Source organism: Dipteris shenzhenensis, chromosome 27 (genome assembly GCF_047967505.1).
Source record: "Dipteris shenzhenensis isolate YYH24624 ecotype China chromosome 27, Dip_SZ_1.0, whole genome shotgun sequence".
Classification (NCBI taxonomy): Eukaryota; Viridiplantae; Streptophyta; class Polypodiopsida; order Gleicheniales; family Dipteridaceae; genus Dipteris; species Dipteris shenzhenensis.
In genome coordinates this window covers 43,579,360-43,604,348 of record NC_141622.1, presented here as the reverse complement: position 1 = coordinate 43,604,348, position 24,989 = coordinate 43,579,360, and the positions used below count along the sequence as shown (strand labels likewise).

General features: G+C 39.4%; 1 protein-coding gene across 7 annotated transcripts; it reads right to left on the bottom strand.

Annotated features, from left to right (window-relative positions):
• Positions 1-18,419: 18,419 nt before the first annotated feature.
• Positions 18,420-19,515, bottom strand: LOC147884342 (thioredoxin H-type-like). Of its 7 annotated transcripts, none has more exons than XM_087398960.1 (4): positions 19,407-19,512; positions 19,186-19,289; positions 18,980-19,102; positions 18,420-18,870 (listed from the first exon to the last, which is right to left on the bottom strand). In XM_087398960.1, the coding sequence occupies exons 2-4, from the start codon at positions 19,282-19,284 to the stop codon at positions 18,733-18,735; spliced, it is 360 nt and encodes a 119-aa protein (XP_087255086.1). In that variant the 5' UTR covers positions 19,285-19,289; positions 19,407-19,512; the 3' UTR covers positions 18,420-18,732. The 7 variants fall into 7 exon arrangements, with proteins under 7 accessions (XP_087255086.1, XP_087255089.1, XP_087255088.1 ...); XM_087398963.1 differs by having other exon boundaries at positions 19,411-19,504; XM_087398962.1 differs by having other exon boundaries at positions 18,421-18,870; positions 19,186-19,286; positions 19,411-19,515.
• Positions 19,516-24,989: the final 5,474 nt, after the last annotated feature.

Here is a 24,989-nt window from a genome sequence, read left to right as displayed (position 1 = left end):
CCAACTCCACGAGGGAATCCGGAGGAAAACCGGGCAAGCCCGGCAACCGGCGATTAGGGTGGTAGCCAATTGTCTCGGTTTTTCTCTCGACATTGGCGACTAGTACCAGACCAACCATTGTGCAGGCGATTGACGGGCCCTTTTCTGGCCATCTGCGCCCATTCCCAGCATCCTTCTGACAGCCTGCCTCTGCCCCGTCTTTCCCGGCCCTGTGCAGTGTTTCTTGCCAAGTCTGACCGCCTGCTTCACAGTTCTCATCGTGATTCTCGGAATCATCCAGGTCAAATTTTTGCACAATGATTAGACCGTTGGAGATCGGACGGCCAGGATCTCTCCTCTATTTACCCCCGCCATTGACGATTTAACTTTGTGCACAGAGATCCGAAACAGAGAAGACAGCTAGGCCATGTGCTCAAATAAAACGTTTTTTCAAGCCCTTAATATATAAGGGAATGGGTTGGGGAAGGCCTTTCCTACAAGGAAAGTGCCCGCGGGGCCGACGGCCACGAGCCAGTGGTCAGGAAACGCCGATTCTGGCCCCATTCCCTAGGGTAACTCAATCTCTAAATGAACTAAGACACTAATTGTGAGCTGGTTAAATTAATCGTGCACTAGTTAGTCATTGGGAGGGGAGATTCCCATTCCTAATTTGCCAAGATCCTATGGCTGCTATCAAATCTTGGCCAATCGGTAGATCTAAAATTTCCCAAAATTTGTATGGAACTTACCTCATGCTGCTAGAATACATTGCATATGGAAAACTAGGAATAGTGTGGTCTTTCGGAAGGCCTCTATGCCGGTAGACTTCCATCTAAGGATTTGTAAAGAGATCTTAGATGTTTTGTTTTTCTTTGGGATGCGAAATGCAAGGCTGCCAAGGCTTTGGGCCAAGCATTGTAATATGTGAACAGCTTCTGTAGTTGGCCTTGTTTTCTTTTTGTCTTTCCTTTAATATCGATTCTTATTCCACAAAAAAAACCAAAAAATGATTTCAATGCCGGGATTTTCAAATAAAACACGCACATTTTATCCCTTAAAATTAAAGGCAACCTTGAATCCCAACCAAGATTATTAATTTCAGCTGAGAAAAATACACAGCAAGCTGATTTTTGTGAGCACTTTCCCATGTGCACCTACCACGTTTTGCTGTGTGCTGCCCACCAAATTTTGAATCGCTACACAGATCAATAGGGACTAATCCCATGACCACTTATGCCCCTCTTAAGAGCCTTGACCACTTGGGTAACAAGCCAATAGTGATACTTTTCTTTGCCACGTAAGCTATAATCCAAGACTATTCTTTCATTTTGTACATCCTTCACCACTTGCCAAGAAGTTCAATCATGTTGTGTCATCACAATGCACGAGTGTCCTACTAGGCTGTCCAATACGGAGAACAATCTATGGTAGTTTCATAGCCTTCTAGGATAATGTGAGCAATATGGGTTGATAGCAAATACCAAGCTATGGGATAGTGTGACAACGCGTATGGCCACATATCAATTGGTCAAGTCCATGAACAATTTGTGTGTAGCACAAAAGTCACTCCATGAGACACATTGGCAATTCATGTAGTGACTACATCCACTTTGGAAAACCCAAAAATACATATATGTGAGAGTTTGTAGTTTTTGCTCACTAAAGCTTGGAAATCCAACGATTCGTATTTAGTCTTTGGCAACCTTACCTTTGATGCAAACATGTTTCCCATCCCATCCTCCCTCTATCCTAGCAATTAGATGCCCTCCTCTACTCACAAAGCTTTAGAAAATTGTGTGTTTTGTTTTGATGAAATTGACATGGTAGTCCCTATTCTCCCACTAACACTCATTTCACTAATTTTGGACTAGTGTGCTCTCCAAAATAATTTTATATTGCTTTTGGGATTTAGAACCCTCTAACTTGAAAAAACTCCTCTATATAATAGAAAAACTCTTGATTTAAATAAATCTTAAAGCTTTTCTTAAAATTGCAAGTGAAGTTTTAATGATATTTCTCTAGGAATTTCAAGTAAAATTATAAAAGGACTTATGACATTACAAAATTCCCAAGGCAATTTATAAAAGGAGTAAAGACACAAGGATGAAATTGCAAGTTACATGACCAAATCTCTAAGTAAAGTTACAACAAAGATTTTTTCATTACCTCAAAAGCAGCTTACTAAAATCTCAAAGTACTCCAAATACCTTTCAATAGTTACAAGAACAAAGCATCTTAGAGCAAGGGAGCCGATATGTTTTCATTACATTAAAAGCAACTGCTAAAATATCAAAGTACTTATGATGCTAACAAATACCTTTTAATATTTATAAGAATACATATATAAGAGTACTCAATATCTGAGAAGCAATGGAATCCTTTGCTTCTATTTTCTCTTCTTCGTCCATATAATCATAATAATAGAAGAGGACCAATAAGAGATTCTTTGATGCAAAGCTTTTCATCTGTTTCTAATGACTTATGGTTCATCTATTGGATATAGCACATACCAAGTGCTTCTATAAGACATCTCAATCAATAATTTTACTAGCTCTTCTCTAGTTGAACACAATTGTCGTAGTTGTTGTTTGCTATCTCTTACTTTCTCAAGATCTTGTCACCTCTCTAAACCAAACTCTTCTTTCTCACCCTATGTTAATGGTTCTCTTTTGCTCGTCTCGATGACTTTGGTCCTCAACAATCCAATATTGGAATTAGTGCTTATTGCTTGCTCCACTTGAGATATTTTGTGAAAAGAGTCATTTAGAATGAGCTAGAAATGAATGAGATGGAAATAGGAAAGAGTGGCGAGGGTGAGGGAAAGGAAGTGCTTTCACAACGATGATGAGAGAAGAAGCAAGTTACAACGAAGAGACGAGAAATGAAGTGCACAACTACAAGGCAAGATGGAAGCAAGAAGAGAGAAAGAGGATGATCGAAAGTAAGGGCTTTTAAAGATTTGAAATAAAGTAATTGCAGATAGGATATAAAATAATTGTTGTATTCTTATCATGACACATTCAATCAATAAAGTGGAGTGAAAAGCATCTAGATTGGGACTATGATGACACCTTTGATGCTTTGTCTCACTAGTTCTTACAGGTTGATATATTCAACTTGTCTGGTTCTTTTCCTTACTATCCCCTTTGGGGCTGTTTCTATTGTTGATCATGTACCTCTAGAGGCATGCCTATGCACCTTTGTGGTTTTAAGGTGGATTATGTGCAAAGATTAGACTGTTGAATCTAATATGACGTAAAACATTTTCTCTGCTTTAAAAAAGAAAGCACCATGAGACATTTAATATGACTAATAAACATTATGAAGCCACTTTATGAAATAAACATCATGAGCACATGCATTGAGACATTTAATTTAATTACAAAACAACATCATCATGAGACATTTCATATAATTTAAAAAGAGCACAAGACATAAACATTAGAGCACATAAGATACAGTTGTGACTTGGACTGGTATAGTGGCAACTGAAGAAGAAGGGACTACTTCTGGAGTTGTTCCCTCCATTGGTGTAGTAGGAATGGAAGCAGCGATGAGCCTTCATTGATTCTGCATGCTTCGAAATGGTGATGCTCCTACAACAGAACATTAAATGCTTAAGCCTTGAGTGTTAGAGAAAAAACTAACACACATGACACATGTTACACGAAAGCAATTTAAGTCTTGCTAGAGACTTCAAATCTATGATAATTGCTTCTTCAAGACACTCTATTATAATTTTATGACGAGTGACTACATACCACTTGTAATGGAGTACTATAGGATGGAATCTCTTTTTGCACTTGTTCCAGTGCAATCATTTCTGCCTCTTCCTCCTCATTTGACTTAACACTTCATCAGAATGAATATAATGTGGGGGTCAAAGGCCATTGTACCTTAACCCCGGTTATGTACAATACTCAAACACATATATATATGGATGAAATAGAAAATTAGGGTGTTCCGCACCCACCAAAACTTGTGTCTCTCAAGCTCCCTCTCACCCTCTCAGCTTCCGTTGTGTCCTCACAACTGGTATTAGAGCTTGGCAGTAGAGCCTGGCGGTAGCGTGAGCAGCCCGGTGTAACCTCTAGCTTGGAGAGATAGTGGTGCATCCCAAAGATCCTTGTTTAGCAGGAGGAGCTACAAATTTTGGAGCTGCTATAGAAGCTGGAGAGAAAGGGGCAAAATCCTCTTGGGCATTTGTTTTGCTGGGTTGCAAAGTTGAAGGCACAAGATATAAGCAAATCTCCTCAGACACACATATGTAGTGGTACAAATATCCGGAGTTAGAGATAGAATTTCTACTTAAAGTCTTCAAGGAAGTTGTAGATCAGATTGAGAGCTACATTTTCACTTTTAACATCTCTGTCATCCGAGTTTTTAGTGAAAAGTTACAGCTCCTGCAAAAAGTGACGAAATTCATTTCCGACGAGGATTTCGTGTGTTGGATCTCATATTTAGGCCACCATTTGTAGTTCTGACACTCTCAGTGGATCCAGAGTGGTGGTCCAAAACTTCTACTTGAGAAGCTGCTTCCGGTTTAGTGAACTTTTGAAGTTGTGTTGAATCTCTGTCTACTCTGACGTCTTCATTTTGCCATTTCCTGTGTGAGTGGGATCTCAACATCTGGGCCTCCATTTGCAAAGCCATCTATCCTGTTGGATTCGGGACTACCTAAAACATATGTCTACAAAGTTGCTTGCCATTTCGTGAAGAATCGAGGGAGTTGTGATTCTCTATGTTTTTCCATCATCTCTTTGAAGGAAATTTCTCAAAGTTTCCAAGACCTTCTCCTTGATTGCCATGTGGCATTTTGGCTAAAGTTAAGTTTCCTAAGGTTCATTTTTGCAAGTAAATGCAAGGGTTGACTGGCTCTTACTCCATCCTTGGATGAGATTTTGGAGTTGTGGCAAAAGAGAGATATTTGCAGATTGTCTTGCTGAGTTCGATTATGCATTGACACCCATGTTTTGAGACATCCCAAGTTCTACTTTCACTAGCGATCATTGTTGTAAGGACGCCATTTCTTGGATATACTTTATACAGATCAATGTGGTTGTAGTTTGAGTCATGTGCGCTCATTTGTGGTTTGCATACCTTATGCAAATCACTCTGGTTGTAGTCTGAGCCATGTGCGCTCAGTTGTGATTTGCATTGGGTTGCAGTGGATGCTTTACAGGCCCATTTGGATGCATTGTGATCCTTGTTGGATGCGCTGATAGGCCCAGGTTGCCTTGTGGGATGCTTTATTGATGGACGTTTAGCACACAGATCATATTTTATGCTGAGGGACAGCTTTGACATATTGCAGTGGATGCACAGGTTGTGCAATGATCTTTTGGATGAGACATTATTGATGCTTATGCCCATGGATGGTCTTTATGCTTGAGGCATTTGGCTCTTATTGGCATTATATTTGCCATTGTTTTGTCATTGTGGGTTGACATTTTCTTTTGGGCTAGATTTGCTCATATGGATGCATAGTATATGCACATGAGTTAGATGCATTTTGATGCTTTGAGCCTTGAGTTTTGGTGACACTATCCTTTATTAATATAGACATATTGGGTGCACCTGGTATTCGGTGTGATTTCTCTTTTGCAAGTACTATCATTTGGGATTTTGTTTCATTTGCATCATGGCATCCTCTCCCATGTCTGAAAAGGAGTTTTCAGCATTAAAAAGTTTGATGGGACAAAATTTTCTTTGTGGAAAGAATAGATAAGGGATGTGCTTATTCAAAAGAAGCAGATTAAACCCTTGGCAAGGATTGAAGCTAAGCCTGCAGATATGTTTGAGGATGATTGGAATGAGTTGGATGCATTAGCAAAGTCTACTATCTGACTTCATCTTGCAGAGCCAGTTTATTTTTCACAGTAGTAAATGAGTAGACTACGGAAGATTTGTGGAAGAAATTGTGTGCCACTTATGAGAAGGAAACTGCCTCTAATAAAGTTTACCTCATGAAGACGTTGTTTGAGCTACAAATGAAGAAAGGGGTCTCTATTGCTTCTCACTTGAATGAATTCAATATTATTTTCAGCCCAGCGTTAGGCTCAGAAGATGAATTTTGATGGGGAGACTAATGCAATATTTCTCTTATGTTCATTGCTATCCTCATGGGATACCTTCCGTACAGTTATCAGTAACTCTGCACCTAGTGGAGTACTGAAGTTTGATGATGTTGTGGGTAGCTTGTTGGCCGAGGAGATTAGACAGAAGTCTATGGATGGCAACAAGCAGGATGCAGCCTTAAATGTGCAAAGGGGCAGATCACAATTCAAGGGGAAGTCCTAAGAAAGAGGGAAGTCTCGTAGCAAATCTAGGGCACGGAACATTGAGTGTTACCATTGTGGCAAGTAGGGCCATATGAAAAAGGATTGCTACAAGCTGAAAAGAGAGCAAAAGGATAAGAAAAAGAATGCAAATTGGGGTGCAAATAAGAAGAAAGAGAGTCCAAGGGAGGACAAAGGAAAAATGAAGATCGAGGAGATTAATGCAGTCACTGATGATAGTGACAATGACATTCTCTTCATGTCTAGTCTACCTGCAAACTTGCTTACCACTTCAGATGATGCATATTCCTAGGATTGGATTTTGGATTCTGGTGCTTCATTCCATGTTACTCCCCATAGGGAATGGTTCTCCACTAATGACAATGAAAAGACAGGTTGTGTGCATCTTGGAAATAACTATCCATGTGACAGTGGGAGCAAGTGGCATAAAGTTTTCATTTGCAAATGGGTCTGCATTTGTTTTAAAAAATGTGACATGTGCCTAAGTTGACCAAGAGTCTTATTTCAACGGGTCAGCTAGATGATGCTGGTTTTTAGACCATTTGGCTTTCAGAGTTGGAAAATTCAGAAGGGCTCTATGGTTTTGGCTAGGGGTGACAAGTGTGGGACATTGTATCCCTTACATGTATCAGGGGTGTCTGATCATGTTGTTGCAATAACCAAGCAGCCAAGTACTTTGTGGCATTGCAAGTTGGGGCACATGAGCTAGAATGGAATTAAACTCTTATGCCGTTTGGGTTATGTACTACATTTGAGTTTTTCTGATTTTGAATTTTGTGAGCACTGTCTCTATGGGAAGCAGACTAAATCAGCCCATAAAAGAAGGGGAAAGAAAGAGCTTGAAAGGCTTGATTTGGTGCATTTAGAAGTATGTGGTCCCATGCCTACACGGTCATTAGGCGGGGCTGAATACTATGTGACATTCATTGATGATGCAACTAGGAAAGTGTGGCCTTATGCTATAGCTCGAAAGAGCGATGTGTTCCAGGTATTTCAAAAATGGTTGTCTTTGGCTAAAAATCAGTCAAGTAGAACACTCAAATGCCTATGGACTGATAATGGTAGAGAGTATATCTCTCATGACTTTCGGCAATTCTGTGATACACATGGTATTAAGAGGGAGCTCACATCCCCTCGTACTCCAGAGCAGAATCCAGTTGCAGAACAGATGAACCACACCATTGAGGAAAGGTTGCAACGTATGCTTTCCAATGCAAGTCTTTTTGGTGGTTTTTGGGTTGAGGCAATGAAGATTACAGTGCATGTGATCAATAGATCACCTAGCAGGAGTTTGGATGGTGGTATTCCTAAAGAGGCATGGAGTGGCAAGAAGCCCTCTTACTCTCATTTGCGTATATTTGGGTGTGAGGCATATCACAGGTACACAATCAAGGGCAGATGATGGATCATCTATTGGTGGCAATGATGAGCCAAATGTGGCTGATATGCAAGCAAGACAGCAAGCTGAAATTCCCTTGAGAAGAACATCTAGAGTGTCTAGACCGCCTGAGAGATTTGTTCTAGGGGTAGACTATGTGATGCTTACTGATTGTGGGGAGACTTCTTGCTACAGAGAGGCTATGATGCGCGAGGATCAGTGCAAGTGGGAGTATGCTATGCAATCAGAGATTGAGTTCACTCATAAAGAATAAGACTTGGGACTTGGTTTCTTTGCCACATGGAAAGAAAGCATTGCCATGTAAATGGGTCTACAAGATGAAGGTTATAGGTGATGATGTGCCTAAGTACAAGGCCCGTTTGGTTGCTAAAGGGTTCAAGCAAGAGAAGGGTGTGTACTTTGATGAGAGATTCTCTCCAGTTGTGAAGATGACCACACTTAGATTTGTACTTGATCTTGTGGCAATAGAGGATATGGAGCTTATGCAGATGGATGTCAAGACAGTTTTCTTGCATGATGGGGATTCGCATGAGGAAATTTACATGATACAACCGGAAGGCTTTGAAGAAAAGGGCAAAGTGCATTTGGTTTGCAAGCTGAAAAAGAGTCTCTATGGCCTTAAGCAAGTGCCTAGAGAATGGTATCACAAGTTTGATGCTTTCATTCGGTCCTAGGGTTTCAGATCACTAAAAGGGCTTAGGATAATAGCCTGATACTCCTGGCACTTTATGTGGATGATATGTTATTGGCTAGCAAGAACACTTATGAGCTTGATGCATTAAAGGCCAAGTTGCATGAGGCCTCTGACATGAAGGATTTGGGACCTACAGGTCATATTCTTGGTATGCGCATCACGCGTGACTGAAGTAGGAAACTCCTTTGGCTTTCATAGAAGGAGTATGTTACAAAAGTGTTGCAGCGTTTCAATATGGAGGGGGGGAAGGAAGTAAGTACTCCATTGCCTCCATATGTGAAACTGACTCAAGCAAATAGTCCCAAATCAAATGAGGAGATGGCCATGATGGCCAAGGTTCCTTATGTGTTAGCAGTTGGGAGTCTTATGTATGCTATGATAGCTACTAGACCGCACATTGCATATGCAGTAGGAGTTGTTGGCTGGTATATCGCTAATCCAGGAAAGAGGCATTAGGAGGCAGTTAAGTGCATCATGAGGTACATGAAGGGTACCAAGGAGGTGTGTATCTGCTTTGGTAGAGGAGAGATGCGTGTATTTGGGTACATAGATTCCGACTATGCAAGGCATGTGAATAGTAGGAGATCCACTTCTGGTTATGCATTCACCTTTGCAGGTGGTGTAGTGTCGTGGATGTCTTGTGCACAGAAGTGCATTTCTTTGTCTACCAGAGAGGCCGAGTATGTTGCAGCCACAGAGGGTTGCAAGGAGGCTATATGGCTTGATCGGCTAGTGAGAGAATTGGGGATTCATACAAGTGTACCGACATTGCATAGTGATTCCATGAGTGATATTCAGCTAGCACACGGAATCCGGTCTTTCATGCAAAGACCAAACACATTGAGATCAGGTACCATTTTATTAGGGAGGTACTTGAGGACAAGCGCATAGAGCTTATCAAGGTTCATACAGATGATAACCCTGCAGATATGTTGACAAAGAGTCTACCTAGTCAGCGGTTTGAGTATTGTCATGTATTGATGGGCATTGGATAGTATGCTCATTGGTTGTTCTCCCTTAAAGGCACATTGGCCTTTAAGTGGGAGGTTGTGGGGGTTAAAGGCCACTGTACCTTAACCCCAGTTATATACAATACTCAAACACATATATATATGGATGAAATAGAAGAATAGGGTGTTTCACACCCACCAAAACTTGTGTCTCTCAAGCTCCCTCTCACCCTCTCAACTTCTATTGTGTCCTCATATATAATTCTTGTATAATCATTAATACCTGTCCCTCACTACCTTTAAACTTTTAATCACTTCTACTCATTATAGGATAATCATTGATACTTGTCTATCCCTATCTTGAAACTTGTAATCAATTCTACTCATTCTTGGATAATCATTGATACTTGTCAGTCTCACTACTCATTCTTGTTTTGTGCTTGGTGCACTTCACGTGTAGAAATCTATGAGCTTTTTAGTGTTTGCTTTATAGCATTTCTCTTTAAAGTGGTGATTCGACCACCAAATGTTTTCCATAGATAACTTGCTTTCAATAACATCTCAAATGTTGAGGTAATCTTACACATTGCAAAAATATCATAATTTAGTCTTTCAAACCCAATTAAAGCCTTGGTTTGATGCTTAAATATACCTATATTTGCAAGGTATGTTTGAAAAGTTGTCTGAAGTAATTCTTCTAGTAGCATGTAGAAATCTACAAGCTTTTCTGCATTTGCTTTATAGTAGTTCTATTTAAAGTGGTGATTGGATCACCAAATGTTTTCCATAGATATCTCGCTTTCAATAACATCTCAAATGTCGAGATAATCTTACACATTGCAAAAATATCATAATTAAGTCTTTGAGACCTGATCAAAGATTTGGGTTGATGCTTAAATATACATATATTTGCAGCTTCAAAGTGGATCTAAGGTATGTTTGAAAAGGTATATGAAATAATTCTTCTAGTAGTGTGTGCTTCTCTAGCAAAATAATTACAAGCTATGTGGTAGCCTCATTAAGATGGAGATTTAGGTTTTTCATTAATGTATATTAATATTACTCTTTTTCCACGTCCTGATCTTTCTATTCTTCTTTCTCTTTGGCTTTTTTTTGGAGAAACCATGCCTTTTCTTGGTACTTGGAAGTGTGGCTCTTGAAGTACTAGCCTTTTGCATTTGACATTAGGGTTTGCTTTTAAGGTGTTGTACCATGGTAGCTTTGTACCATCCTTGCTCTTCCTCTACATCTATACTTCCAATGCAGTTAAGGCTTGTACTTCTAGTTCATCCTATCCTTCAAGTCGCCTCATTCATTTAATTCCTCTAGGAATGCGTGTGATTGTCTTGACTCGTTTGTATGCACCTAAAGAAAAGGTGTGTGTCCTGCACGTCTTTGAACAAAAGCTGCATGTCCTACCTATCCATGAATCAAAGCTGCATGTCCTACCTATCCATGAATCAAAGCTGCATGTCCTATCTATTCATGAATCAAAGCTACATGACTTCCTTGTCCATAAACCAAATCTGGATGTCTTACCTATCCCTGCTAGAATATGCAGTGCATGGTGTGCAAAAAGGAGAGATAGAACCTCATCGTTGAAGGACAAGTGGCAAAATGTTCAAAGGGAATAACTCCATAAGGCAAAATGGGATGCCTAATTCCAAGATATATGAAGCCTTGGTGATAGGGACAATAAGGTATAAGGCAAAATGGGATTCCTAATTCCAAGATATATGAAGCCTTGGTGATAGGGACAATAAGGTATAAGGCAAAATGGGATGCCTAATTCCAAGGTACATGAAGCCTTGGTGATAGGGACCTCCAATACCCGGATCCATTTTGAGGGGTGAGGTCCATGACGTGGCTAGGTGACTTAGGGTTGGGGCCCTTGAGCACATGTCTCCACCTTAATGCTACATGTTGAAAGGTTTACATGGCATCATGGATGTAGGAGCCTTTGATTGCTCATGAGCAATGGTGCTAGTTGGTGCATCTACCATGTTATAGCAGGACAAGGTATGGGATTAATAAGGCACTTTGAAAAAAAATCATCGCAAACTAAAGCCACAGGCAAGGGTTAAAAGCACAACGTGATGGGAGTAGAGAAACTAGCTAGTCAAAGCTGTGACACATGTGGTGGCTCCATAGAGAGATATAAAGTTGATGTGGCACAACCTGCTCTAGCAAAAATGGACAAATTGCAACAAGGTGGCATAATATTGCAATGTGGCCAAGAAACTTGACAAGAAGCCTTGCATGTGTAAGGAGTAGACTTTGAAAGCATAGCCAATCAAAGTCGCATGACAAAATAATTGGAGAAAAAGTTAGTGGGCAAAAGCTGTGACAGAGAGCTGAGCTAAGCTTGCAAATCAATAACAGAGACTACAAGAGTTTGACGTGTAGTAGGACAGGAAGAGCAGCTACATCATCAAAAGGACAGCTAGTGAGGAACTGACACAACACCAATAGAGCATACCAACTAGATAGAAGTCAGCACAGAAGCTGCGTTTAAAATTGGATAAGGGGCTACATTCTGACATGGGTGATTGTGCAAAGCAGAGTCAGCACAGAAGCTGGGTTTAAAATTGGATAAGGGGCTACAGTCTGACATGGGTGATTGTGCAAAGCACAGTCCCATACATGGCACGGACTAGCACAGAGTCTGCTTAGTGGGCATAGAATCAGTGCAACAAATAGTTGGCTTAGTCAGCATAGAATCAGTGGGCTTAGTTGTCATAGAATCAATGCACCAAAAAATTGATACGATAAACTGGCACACTGGGGGCAAATTGAACAATGCATGACTTATAGAGATCCACCTTCCTAAGGTTACAATTCGCACAAATCAAAGTGTGAAGAACAATTGAAATCCCTCTAAAGAAGTCACATAATAAAGCCATAAGAGTGCCAGATAAAAATGAAAAGATGCACATATAGTGAAAGATGAATGATAGATTGAACCCATAGATTGCAAAGGAAGCACGTGAGGATGAAGTCAAAGGCAGTTGAAATATAAGTTGCATTAATTCACTCAAATATTTTTTAATTCAAAAAAAGGAAAAATTTTATGAATTTCTCGATTTAAAATGAATCCCAAAAGTATTCCTATTTTATTCATACAAATAAGCTTTATATTTTAAAAAAAGATGAAATTGTAAATCATTTTTTATTCTGATGAATACAGCTACCGATCGTCCTACCTACCATCCTACCTACCAACCTACTTGTGCGGTTTTTGTTTTTTGGAAATCCCCCCCCCCCTTTGTGTGGCATTCATCTCTCTCTAAGAGTTGTGTGTTGAGGTCTGAGTTGTTTGTTTAATATAGAAGTTTTTTTTTAAGCTTTTTTTTCCTTACCTTGGCACTCATCTCTCTCTGAGAGTTGTGTGTTGCAGTCTGAGTTGTCTATTTAATATAAATGCATGTTTAGATAGGCTTACTCTCAGTCTAGCACTCATCTCTCTCTGAGAGTTGTGTATTGCAGTTTGAGTTGTATGTTTGTATGCATAATATGTTTGCATGTTTAGATGGTTTACTCTTAGTCTAGCACTCACTCTCTACCAAGAGTTATATGATCTAGCCTATGCTATATGTTCCTACTGTGTAATATGTTTGCTTTGTTTAAATAGGTCTACATCTCAGTCAGGCACTCACCTCTCTAATGAGAGTTGTGTGATGCAGTCTGAGTTGTATTTTAATATGTTTGCATGTTTAGATAGGTTTTCATCTCAATCTAGCACTCATCTCTCTAATGAGGGTTGTGTGCTGCAGTCTAAGTCTTATGTTTGAATATTGTTTTCATCTCAATCTGGCACTCATCTCTCTTATGAGAGTTGTGTGATGCACTCTAAGTTGTGTGCTTTGGGTTGCTTCTAGTCTCAAGATGGCACTCATCTCTCTATTGAGAGTTGTATGATGATGTAGCTTACATCTACACAAATGCTTAGTCTAGCACTCATCTCTCTCTTGAGAGTTGTATGATGCAGTCTAAGTTTAGGGTTATTTGCATAAGAGTTTAATCTGACACTCAGAGAGGCATTCATGATACAATCTGAGTTTATGATATAGAGATATTTGCACAAACTTCTAGTGTACCACTTGTCTCCTGCAATAGTTGTCAATTGTAGTATGGGTTTAGTGTTTTTTGTTTGTGTTTGCATACATGGTCAATTGTTGGAACTAAATCCAATTTGACTTCTATGTTGTAGCTTGCTTACATATTAGATGACTCACACTGGTGAGAAGAGGAGGATTGATCACCCTAATCTTAGTAAACCCTAGAGGAAGGTCCTCAAGAATGAGAACAGTAAATTCTTGATGGTTGTCAATCAGGACATCATCGAGACCACTTTTAACAATGGCAAAAGCGACGTGCAAGATCTCGTGACCTCCATGGAGGAGCGTGAAGTATGAACCTTGTGTGAAATTTTCATAGATGTATTCAACCAAGAATCTGTGGACCAATACATGCATCACTTCATCTTGGAGAGTCAACGATGTCTTGCTCAAACAGATCAAGACATCATTGGTTACGACAAGAAGTTGGAGGGTCCTACTATAAACACACAAGTTATGTACGTTGCATACATAAAGAACGCATGACATTTCTTAAAAGGAAAAGGAGATGTGTGTTCCTTGATTCCACCTATTCATACACGGCCTCACCCATCACAAGAACAAGTGTAACCACCACAACCCATCCTTCCATGTCCACCTTTCCATCCTACTTTCGATGCTCCATGTCCACTAGTCCTCCCTTTTGTTGCACATGCTCCCCCACATCTTCAGCCACATTCACAACCCCCATACCATGCAAGTCCACCATTGCACACTCTAGCATGTCCTCTCCCACCTTCCATTCCTCCCAGGTTTGTATCGTCACTTGCAAAATCGTTGTACCCCTTGCCCCCTGTCCAGATTATTTTCCCTCCCACACACACTCACCCACTCTTGCACCTGTTGTTGCCTCGCCTTCACCACTTGTAGAACTAGAGAAACCCTAAAGCTACCATTCCATCACACCCTAGAAAGGCTTGGACTCTAGCTTCTCCAACAATAAGATGTGCATTTCACACCACATGTAGTAGTGGGCACAAGCCAGTGCACGAATGTAAGCATGTGCAACACCATGGTGTTGTCATTTGACCGTAGGAAGTTTTATGCTTGCAAAGTGTTGAGGGGGGAGGAAAGACATCCACTGAGTTGCAAGTGAGTGCTACAGAGGATGCCACATGTATGCCTATAGAGGATGCCACATGCCATAGTTGCAAGCGAGTGCTATACAGGATGCCACATGTCTTCCTATAGTCCAACATCAAGGCATCATCCAAGCCATTAGTCTGATGCAAGACAAGGAACTGATGCTTATATTTCTGAAGGGGAACCATTTGGAAAAATGGTTGATGTACCTCAAGCATGATGGGAAGAGACCGTCTCTCTCTAAGCTTAGTCCTCACCAGGGGCTCAGACCTATGGATGAGTGTATAGTCATTGTATATTGCCAACATGCACCTTAATAATTTTGAAACATGTCTCTTGTATATTTATGCCAAATGGCTCTTATATATATTTGAATCTTTCTATCCATGACAAGCAATTTGTCGAATCTTAAATTTTAATTTATTTTTGAAATAGTATTCTAAATTTTAATTGCAAAGCTCTATTTAAATTGAAAATGTCAATTTCACAAAATTTTAATTTTTAATTTAATTGCAACGTCCTATTTAAATTGTTAATTTCAATTTATCAATTTGAAATTAACAATTTAAATAGAACGTTCTATATAAATTGATAACGAAAGTGTTCCCTTGCTTAAAAGATTAATCAAACTATTTTTGTGAGCATGCCTAAATGATATTATTAGATTGTTTCTATCATCAATGTCTTGTCACATGGTATTTTGTTACAAGTGTCCTAATGCAATAAAGTGTTACATGTTTTCTAGGTTCTAGCATGAGTGGAAAGAAAGACATTGCACACATGAATGAAGAGCCCCCAGGGACATGCCAAATGTGCCCATGGGTTTTGTGCTCAAGAGGTAGATTTAGATGACCAACTGGATCATGCAGAGGTGCAAGCGATCCTCAATGAGTAGAGAGAGCTTCTTGGAAAGGAGCCTCTTGGACGGTTCATGGCCGAACTCGTAGACAATGACAACATGATAGGGGAACCTTCACGACATGGCCAAGCTTACCCATCCGAGTTCATAAGAAACACATTTTTCTTTGATCCGAACAACAAAGGCCATACCCTATGAGTCCCAACTACACCACCATCATGAAGGAAGAAATTAAAAAATTAATCAATGTAGGATTAATTTATGAGATTGAACATATGGAGTGGTGTCTTTGATAGTGATTGTAATTAAAAAGGATGCCAAGACCAAAGCATGTGTGGACCTTAAAAAGGTTAATGCCACCACTCATCACAATTACTACCCACTATATTTATTGAGCACATATTGGAAAGAGTAGATGGCAAGGAAGCATATAGTTTCCTTGATGGATTTGCCGGCTATATAATCAAGTATATATTGTGATTGAAGACTACAAAATGGAATTTTCCACCAAATGGGGCATATTTGCATTCAAAATGATGCCTTTTGGGCCATTCACTGATTGATGAGTACAACATTTAAAGAATATCAAAGGGACTTCTTATAAGTTTTCCAGGATAACCTGTGCATAATTCAAAGTCGTACAAGCATCTACGGTACTCGAGACTAGTTTTGCAAGGTGTCAACTATACTGAATATCCCTAAATGCTCTCAAATTCCAAATCTAGGTGAAGCATGGAGTAATCTTAGGACATGTATGCAAGAACAAAGTCTACATAGGCTACAACAAGATCAAGATCATTGTGGAGCTACCATCTCCACAAGGGTGTACAATGCTTTATAGGGACATTGGACTATTATAGGATATTTATATTCTGCAATGCAGAAACCACTCGACCTTTGTATAAGCTTTTACGATCTAGATAAAAGAGTGCCAGATTACCTTTGAATCCTTAAAACTTGTATTGGCATAACCACTAACCTTAAGGGCGCAAAACTGGGACTTGATCTTTCTCATGTCCACATTGATGCCTCAAATTTTGCAATAGGGTGCACATTGGCATAGCCAAGCGAGTATAATCTAGACTACCGGGTTTATTTTGCAAGTCATTAACTCAACAAAATTGAAATGAATTATACAACCATGGAACGAGAAGGCCTATTGATGGTTTACACTATCAAGACGTTTTTCCACTGCTGGTTGGCCAAAAATTTTGTAATTTTTGTGTCTATATTTTAGTGAACAAGATAGATGATCTAAAAATGGTTTCACATTCTCTCTTGGTTCTCTTGCTATTTCATGGCAAAGTAAGAAATAGCCCATAGTGGCCTTATCATATACAAAAGTAAAGTATCATGCTACAACAAGCATAGCTTGTGAAGCTATATGGTTCCAAAGGCTATTGTAAGTATTGGACTTGTTTGATAGGAATCTACATCCCATATATTCAAACAATATGAGTAGCATGATACGGCAAGAAACCCTACTTTCATGCCTACACCAAGCACATTGAAGAGTATCATCACTTCATTTGAGAAAAGATACTTTTTGGAGAAGTTACATTGGTGTATTGCCCCACCAATGAGCTAGTGGAAAACATCTTCACCAAGCCCTTGAGCTTTAACTAGTTATCCTACTTCCAAACTTCACTTGGCATTTATCAAAAGTCTTGCAAATTAAGAGGGGGTGTAACTCATTTGCTCTAGCTTTTTGCAATCCTTGCTCACATCAACATCAAAGTTTGGAGCTTTTTGTTCTTGTACCAATTTTTCCTTTCACATTCCTTTCTCATCTCATAAGTGCAATTTAAGAGGCAGTGTTGAGGATGGAAATGTTCAAGAAGGAGAGAGAGAGAGAGAGAGAGAGGGAGAGAGAGAGAGAGAGAGAGAGAGAGAGGTTATATTTTTTATGCTAAGAATCTTGTCTTCACACAAGACATAAGACCACTTATGAGTTTGGGGGGTGAGAGAGAGAGAGAGAGAGAGAGAGAGAGAGAGAGAGAGAGAGAGAGAGAGAGATGTATTCACAAATAAAGAGGTTGAGAGCTAAACGTGGCACTTTATAAAATCAAATTACATCTAAAACATATATACAAAGCAAGTCAACTTTTTTTGCATAGCTTTAAGCAAGAGGTTGACTAGCCAATATATCATCTTTATCAAGTAAGAAAAAGTAGTCTTCCATAGGTATGCAAAATGTTGTAAAAGAGCGAAGCTTTGTTCTTCTCCATGTAACTATCTTGTCATATTGTTTGTGATGCCAAATCTCTTAATTGACATAGGTGATTCATGCTCAATTTTATCTATATTTGCTACCTCCCTAAATTTGGGCTACATGTCCATCCTCTTTAATGTTTCTACATGGGCAATTCGCATCTTATTCACTCCTAATTAGTGAATTGGTAATAGGCCCTTGTAGAGAACCCATAAGAGGAAAGAAGGTATGCCAAGTCTTCTAGTTTGTGTATATCCTCTAAGATGAGCAAATATCTTGAACTAATTCTCACCCGAGTGGAGTGAGGGTTCAAACTAGTAACTACCTCTAGATACAATGTTGGAGTCTTCAAAATGGGAGCAAATCCAAAAATAATAGATAAGTTAATAGAACAATTCCTTTTTTTTTTTTGGCCTCAAGGACGAGGCAGAAAAAGGGGGGGATCTCGGGAAGACCCATGCCATGTGAAGACCTTCACAAATGTGGCCAATGTAAAGGTGCAATGAAGGCCTCAAAAGGATCAAAGTAGACAAGAACTATGATGTAAATGAGAGCCTTAAAAAGAGAGAACTTTGAAGGGAGGACTTGCTTTGTTTAGGAGAAGTCTCTACCCAAACCTCAAAGAAGAAGCCTCTACCCAAAGCGCCTTTGTTTGAAAGAAGCCTCTACTCAAAGCTCAATAGAGAAGAGAATCACATATGCAACCTATATTGGCCTTGGACATGCGATACACTAGAGCAGCCTTCCATCTTAACAGAAAAAACATATGCATTCCACTGAACAAACGAGTAGTCCAACACATGCTTTATCCTCTCCTCCCTTTATTTGCCAAACACACAGAGTTACGGTGAGACCTTCGAGTTCCACCTTTAAACAAATTTCTCTATTACCAAAGTATTATTTGAATAATAGCTGAGCATGGAAGGAATAGGTAAGCTGTAGCTTTACACATATTTCTGTATCTAAATTGCCTGGTGTGATAGATGTAACTAATCTAGTCTCAGCCTGGTTATTTTACAAAGTGCATCGGAGCAAAATGAAAGGCACAATCACTGCCTTTGGTATTTAGTAGCAATCTGCAACGCCCAAACGCAACCGAGAAGTTCCTCAGAGCTGGAGATCCCTTCGTACCTTCCTAATTAGACCTGCAGCAGCGATAAAATCTTCTGTTCCAAAACGTCTGTGCCTTCCGCACCCTTCATCCTATCTGCTTCCTTGCCTTCCTTCACAAGAATTGTGGTCGGAATCATGCGCACGGCCATTTGCCTCGAGATCTCCTGCGCGCAGCTAAAGCCCCATCAATCGTGCCCAAAACTTCTAACTAAGCGAAAGGTCCTTCCGTTCACCGACACGAGGCGTGCTGCGCTTGGAAGAGAGAAAGGTTACCTTGGACTCTTCTGTGTCCACTTTGAGAAACATCACGCCCGGGTAAGATTTAGCAAGCTTCACCATAGACTCGTACACTACATTGGAAGCGTCGTTCCAAGCTGCATAGAACATTGTAACCACCTGCCAAGGAAGGTGAGAGGAGTTGAAGAAAGTTGCAAAAAGAGGAGACCAAAGCGGCGTCCAATGTAAGAGAGAGAACTTACAAGCTTGTGCTCTTTGATGGACTCTTCAAGCATGGCCATCCAGGCTCCGCCGCTGTGGCAATGGATGATGTTGTGCTCGTCACGGGTAGTGGGATCCATGGCTGCTGATACACAGAAGAGCTTGTTCGGAATCTCTGATTCTTGCAAAAAAATATTGAGCTTCACTCTCTCAAACATACAAGGAAAAAGACAACTGAGAGCAAATCTCGAGACGAACTCACCTACCTCCTACCGACACGATGAAGACGGGACACCGAACCTACTACCAAGTTACAACGCCATAAATGACAAGCACCTTGTGCCGTTTGAACTTCGGAAACAATTGTACTTAAGAGCTTGTTCATCCGAGAGGAGTCTTTATTAGATATTTGTATCGTTACTTGGCCAGCACTAAAGCGTTTTATGAAACTCTAAAATCCTGCGAAGCCATGTGGCACAATCGAAGCCGTTAGATTAACTGAACTACTATTAGCTACTTACAATAGCCCATATAGTTAGCAACAACTGGCCCATATACTTAGCAATTGGCCAAGCATTCTCGTTAGAACTTCAAAAACAAGATGAATTATATTCGTTGGGCTTGCCCTTTGAATTCTTTTATCTATTGAATTTGTGGAATGATTGTGTAAATTATTGAATGGTCTGTCCAGTAAGCGTAGTTACTTCCGTAAATTTGTTTTTTCGATTCTATGTCAGTCCAAATGTGATCAATTGTGGTTCCATTTATTGTTGTTGGTTTTCTAATGATCTCTTGCAGTCCGTATTCGTTCATGAATTGTTGCAGTTCTTGGTTTTTATGATTATGTTTTTGGAAGTTGATATTAAAGTCACCCACAATGAACGGCGATTTGTTCACTTCTATATTTTGAAGTATTTTTTCTAAGTTTTTGCATGTTTTTGTTTTTGGTGGGTCATAGATGTTAATCAAGTTGAATGTTTTAAGTTCTTCCTCGTTGAAGATGGCAACCAAACACTGATTTCCTTGTTCTTTTGTGTAGTGCATTTCTTGAAGTTTGATTATGGTTTTGTAGTATGTTGCGATCCCTAGTCCTTCATTCTGGTTAATGCAATTGGATCCTGTAAGTTGTGGTTTGTATTGTTGTGTTGCATGTGTTTCTTGGAGGCATATAATCATGGCTGTAGCAGCCCGGCTTTCACATGCAATTACATCTTCCTTGTGTGGTCTGAAGTGTGCTGTGTATAATGATTATATATTAAGTTTTATTTGCTTTACAGTGGAAGTTCTTCACAAAGTCTTTTTATTTCTTGTAGGACCGCTGAGTTTATTTTTATGTGTTTGTTTTCTATTGCATTTAGTAAGAATAGATTTTTAGGGTCACGTACTCTAGATAGTTCTCTGTATATGAACCCATGTGTCCTTATGTTTGAGGGATGGAATGCTAAGTAGTCTACTATTGTTCTAGCAGCTGCTGGTTGAATAGGGAATTGTGTTGTAGTTATGGTATTTAAATTTCAACCATGTTCCTAGAAATCGTATTGGATTTGTGATATTAGAGTCCAATTCTATGGTATGTTCTTTGCATATATTTTTTTGTTGTTGTGTCTTGTTTTCATGCCAATCTTTTTGTCATTGAATTTTATCCAAATTATTGGGTGGTTGTTTTCATTTGTTGAGTCCATCAATAATCCGTCTGCTCCCTTCACCACACCATCCATGATCTCCAAATTACCAGAACAAATCTCAGATCATGCCTTCCTTTAAACGTAGTTCTCCGTGCAGACCTGCCATGAGTTTTGGGTCGTCTGGTATGCATAGTTTTTTGTTGCACGATTTGTGCCTTCCATCTATTGCTTTTAGGAGATGTGCTTCCCCATTGAGTTTATTGAATACGTAGTTGTTATATTTGTCCTTCAATGTGTTTGTGTAGAAAAGATGAGGAATTGATTCCTTTGCCTCAGGCTTTTGTAGATAAAGTTTGTTTATTGTGTCGAGGTCCTCTTGCAATTGTTTTCCCACCCTTATGTTGTTAAGTTTTCGTAAGAATTCGTGGTTGTCTTGATGCATCGGCTTTTGTAGTTCATAGTACTTGAAAGCTGTCACCATTTTTCTTGTGTGAAGGATATATTGTTTGTTTTGTCTGAAATCCATGCGTCTTTTGTAATATATAGTGTATCCCCCTATGTTGAAAGCTGCTCTTCCAATGTACACTAGCAGTAATGCTTTAGGTTTCTCATGTGAAGATGTTTCCTTGTGTGAGTAGTGTCTAAGCAACACTTGAACCGTTAAAAGTAGTGCAAATGTTTTTCTTGTTCTTGCATTGCCTGATAAGAAAATATGTATCTTTGTACTCGATTCGTTTTGTTTATGATGTGACTTTGTTCATTGTTTAGCTCTCTAAAAAGTGCATGGTATTGATCATTGGTCATTCTTCATACGTATTTATTGTTTCTATTCCCAATGTTTTATGCTTTGAAGCACATCGAATGTCTAATGCAACGTCCTATTGCTCTCTGCGTACCACATCTTTTGTATTCTTTGAAGATGTATCATGCAACGGTATTATTGTCTTGTTAAAAGCTTCTTTTTTGGCATCTATAGCTTCTTTATTGTCCATGTAGATGTCGTGCCATGTTATGTTGTCCTTGTTTAGATTCTCCTCATTTTTGTGGAATGGGAGATAGAGCAAGCACAACTCTCAATAGTGATTCTCAAGGTCTTTTGCTATACTATAATTGTTGAAACGTATTCTTTTTACTTTTTTACTTTTTTTGGTTTTGTTTCATATGTGACTGTAATGGCTTATGTACTCTCCGAGGCATACGCTATGCAGTTCTTGAGGTCATTCTTTATATTTATTGATTATGTCATCAAAGTAGATGTCTAGCTTTGTGGGAGATGGCTTGGTGAACATTGTGGAAGGCATTCATTTGTGCAAAGTTGTTCTCCGTTGAGTGCTCGCCCATGGAGCGTGGCTCGCTGGAGGTCGATTATGGCTGGCTGTGGAGTTGCACATCCTTATACACTGTAGAGAGCTAGGAGTCGAATGCTCAAATTGTCAAAGTCTTTTATTGTGTCCAAGTCAGCACTACAAGCTGTGGAGCTTAGACCGTAGGAGGAGCTCTTCAAAAGAAAAGTTCTATCTTCTAGAGGACTTGTGTTAATGTATGCAAACTTGTGTGTGCTACAAGGGTCTTTCTAAAGTAGGGCTTTCAATGCCTTGAATCTATGCACATAATATTGTGCAATAGTCATGGGATTGGAATGGATTAGCCCTTGCACACGTGTTTTTTTTGGCCTCGTGCATTCTATGGTCATTGGGTTTCACAACTCTTCCAAACATTGGATTAGCGGCTCCCATAGTCTTTCAACAGATGAAAGTGTAATGAAGAAGGTTAGTGGACTGAGTTGTCATAGCATTGCAAACAAATGCTAAACAAATTCTTCTTTAACTTCATCTTGTAATTGTTGGATGTTCTTAGGCAGACGAAGTCTTTGTAACCTATGTTTGACTGCAACATTCTCTCTATGTTCGTGTCGGTGACAACATCCTGCACTATTATTGTTCAACTTTTCAGCTACTCCTTACGCATTCGTACCCATGTTGATGAGAGCACTTGTTGCACCATTATTTTCATTGTCTTAAAAAATGTGTTTTCAATTGACATTGCAAATCTCCAATCATTATTAGTGAGTTCCCACTGTGCCATATTTTGGTATGAAATGGTCGTGGGTGTTTTGTATTGTCTAGGGTAGTCATAGAAAACAGTTGGGAATGCTAAATCTTTGCAATGCTTGTCTCTGAAGATGCTTAGTGGCGAGAAACCTTCTGAAGGCGCAACGTTAATCACTTTGTCCTCAAAGTCGACCACTAATTGTGCATGTGTATATGCCATGTACTAGGATGTCTGTGTCTAGGTCTTCATCAGAATTTTGTTCAAAATGGAACTTGTTCATTCCCAAATCCTTTGAAAGATTTTTTTGTAGCAATTGGATGTGCTTTGGCCGGTGGCGAAATTCAAGAAAACATGTGCCACCATCCTCACACTTGGTCACACAATGTGCTAAGTCAATATGCATGTGCCATCATCATCCCACCAATGTAGTGGAATCGGTCTACTATGAAGGGCTATATAAGGAGGCTACTTCTCAAGCCTCAACATTGAATGCCAATACACCTACCTCAAGTCCTTCTCCATCGAGAGTTTGTCTAGATTGCCAATGAAGATTTACTGGAGAGTGCATGGGTGGACAACACCATCAGTTGTATCTTATTTGGTGATATGAAAATTTATTCTGCTCTATTATGTCTAGTCTTTGGTTATTGTACTATCGTTGTTGTCAAACGATCTCTCCGCTGCATCGCATTTCAATAAGGGGGAGGGCTAATGCCCCTCCTTACCCCTTAGGCCCCCATTAACCACCCCCCCTTAGACCCTCCTTAACCACCCCCCTTAAGCACTCTCCCTTAACCACCTCCTTAGACCCCCTTAATGACCTCTCCTTAACCATCCCTTTAGGAACTCCCTTAACCACCCTTGCTTAACCACTCCCCTTTAACCACCCCCTTAGACCCCTCCTTAACCACTCCCCCTTAACCACCCCCTTAGACCCCTCCTTAACCACTCAACCACCCCCTTAGACCCCTCTTTAACCATCCCCTCCTTAACCACCCCTTAGGCCCCCCTTAACCACCCCTCCTTAACCACTCCCTTAGGCTCCCCTTAACCCCCTTAGTTCCCTAATTAAATTAAGGTTAATTAGAAATAAACTCACATTTAAATTTAATTAAATTTAAATTTAAAAATAATTAAAATCACATTTAATCTAATGTAATTTTTTTTAAGTAGTTAAATTTTATAATTAATTAAATAATTAAAATTTTATGTTCTTATTATTTAATTTTTAATTAATAATAATTTATTTTAATCAATATTAATTAAAATTTAATAATATAGTTTAAATTAAAATTAATCTAGTTTTTTATTAATTTAAAATATAAATTATGAAATAGTTAAATTAAAATTAGTAAACCAAAACATTTTAGTTAAAGTTACTTAATTTAATTTTAAACTAAATGATTTTTAAATATCTAATTAAATTAATTGGATTGAAATTTAATTAAACATTTTATTTGTTTAATTGTAGAGAATCATGGCTCCCAAAGTTGCTTCCAAGGCTCCCAAGATGATTGAGAAATTCCTTAAACATGGTTGGTATTTGCTAGAGTGGAATTCAAAGTGTTTCTTGGTGATCACTAACAAGGATATGTCAAGCTCCAATTATAGTAAAGAGGCAATAAGAGATAGTGGAGTAGTTTCAATGATAAATACTAAAGACAATGGTTCGATTGAGGTTGCATGCAAAAGTAAGAATGAAGATGTTGTATATAAGTTACGGGTGATGGACAAGAAGTACATGTTGAAGCTTATACCAGATTTAGTGGAAGGACCTGCAGAACTACTTGATGCCTTGAGATTGCTCAAGATAAATTGGGATGGTTTGCAGAGTGTGTCAGCAGTAGTACCTAAAGTTAGTGTGCCAGCAGTAGTACCTGCAGTAAGTGTGCTAGCAATAGTACCTATAGTAAGTGTGCCACCAATAGCAAGTGTGCCATTAGTAGCATCTAGTTCTAAGGTTGTACACCTCGCAACCACCATGGCGTTAAGTACTGGTACTCCATCTCCAGCTAAAACTACAAGAATGCAAGTGAGTCATCCCAGGGAAGGATCAACTTCCATAACTATTCCAAGAAAGAGAGGAAAAAGAACTCCAGCTCCATGGGCAAACCGAGTGAGTGCATGTTATTTAGTACCAGGCGAGCAATTGGATAGTGACAGTGAGG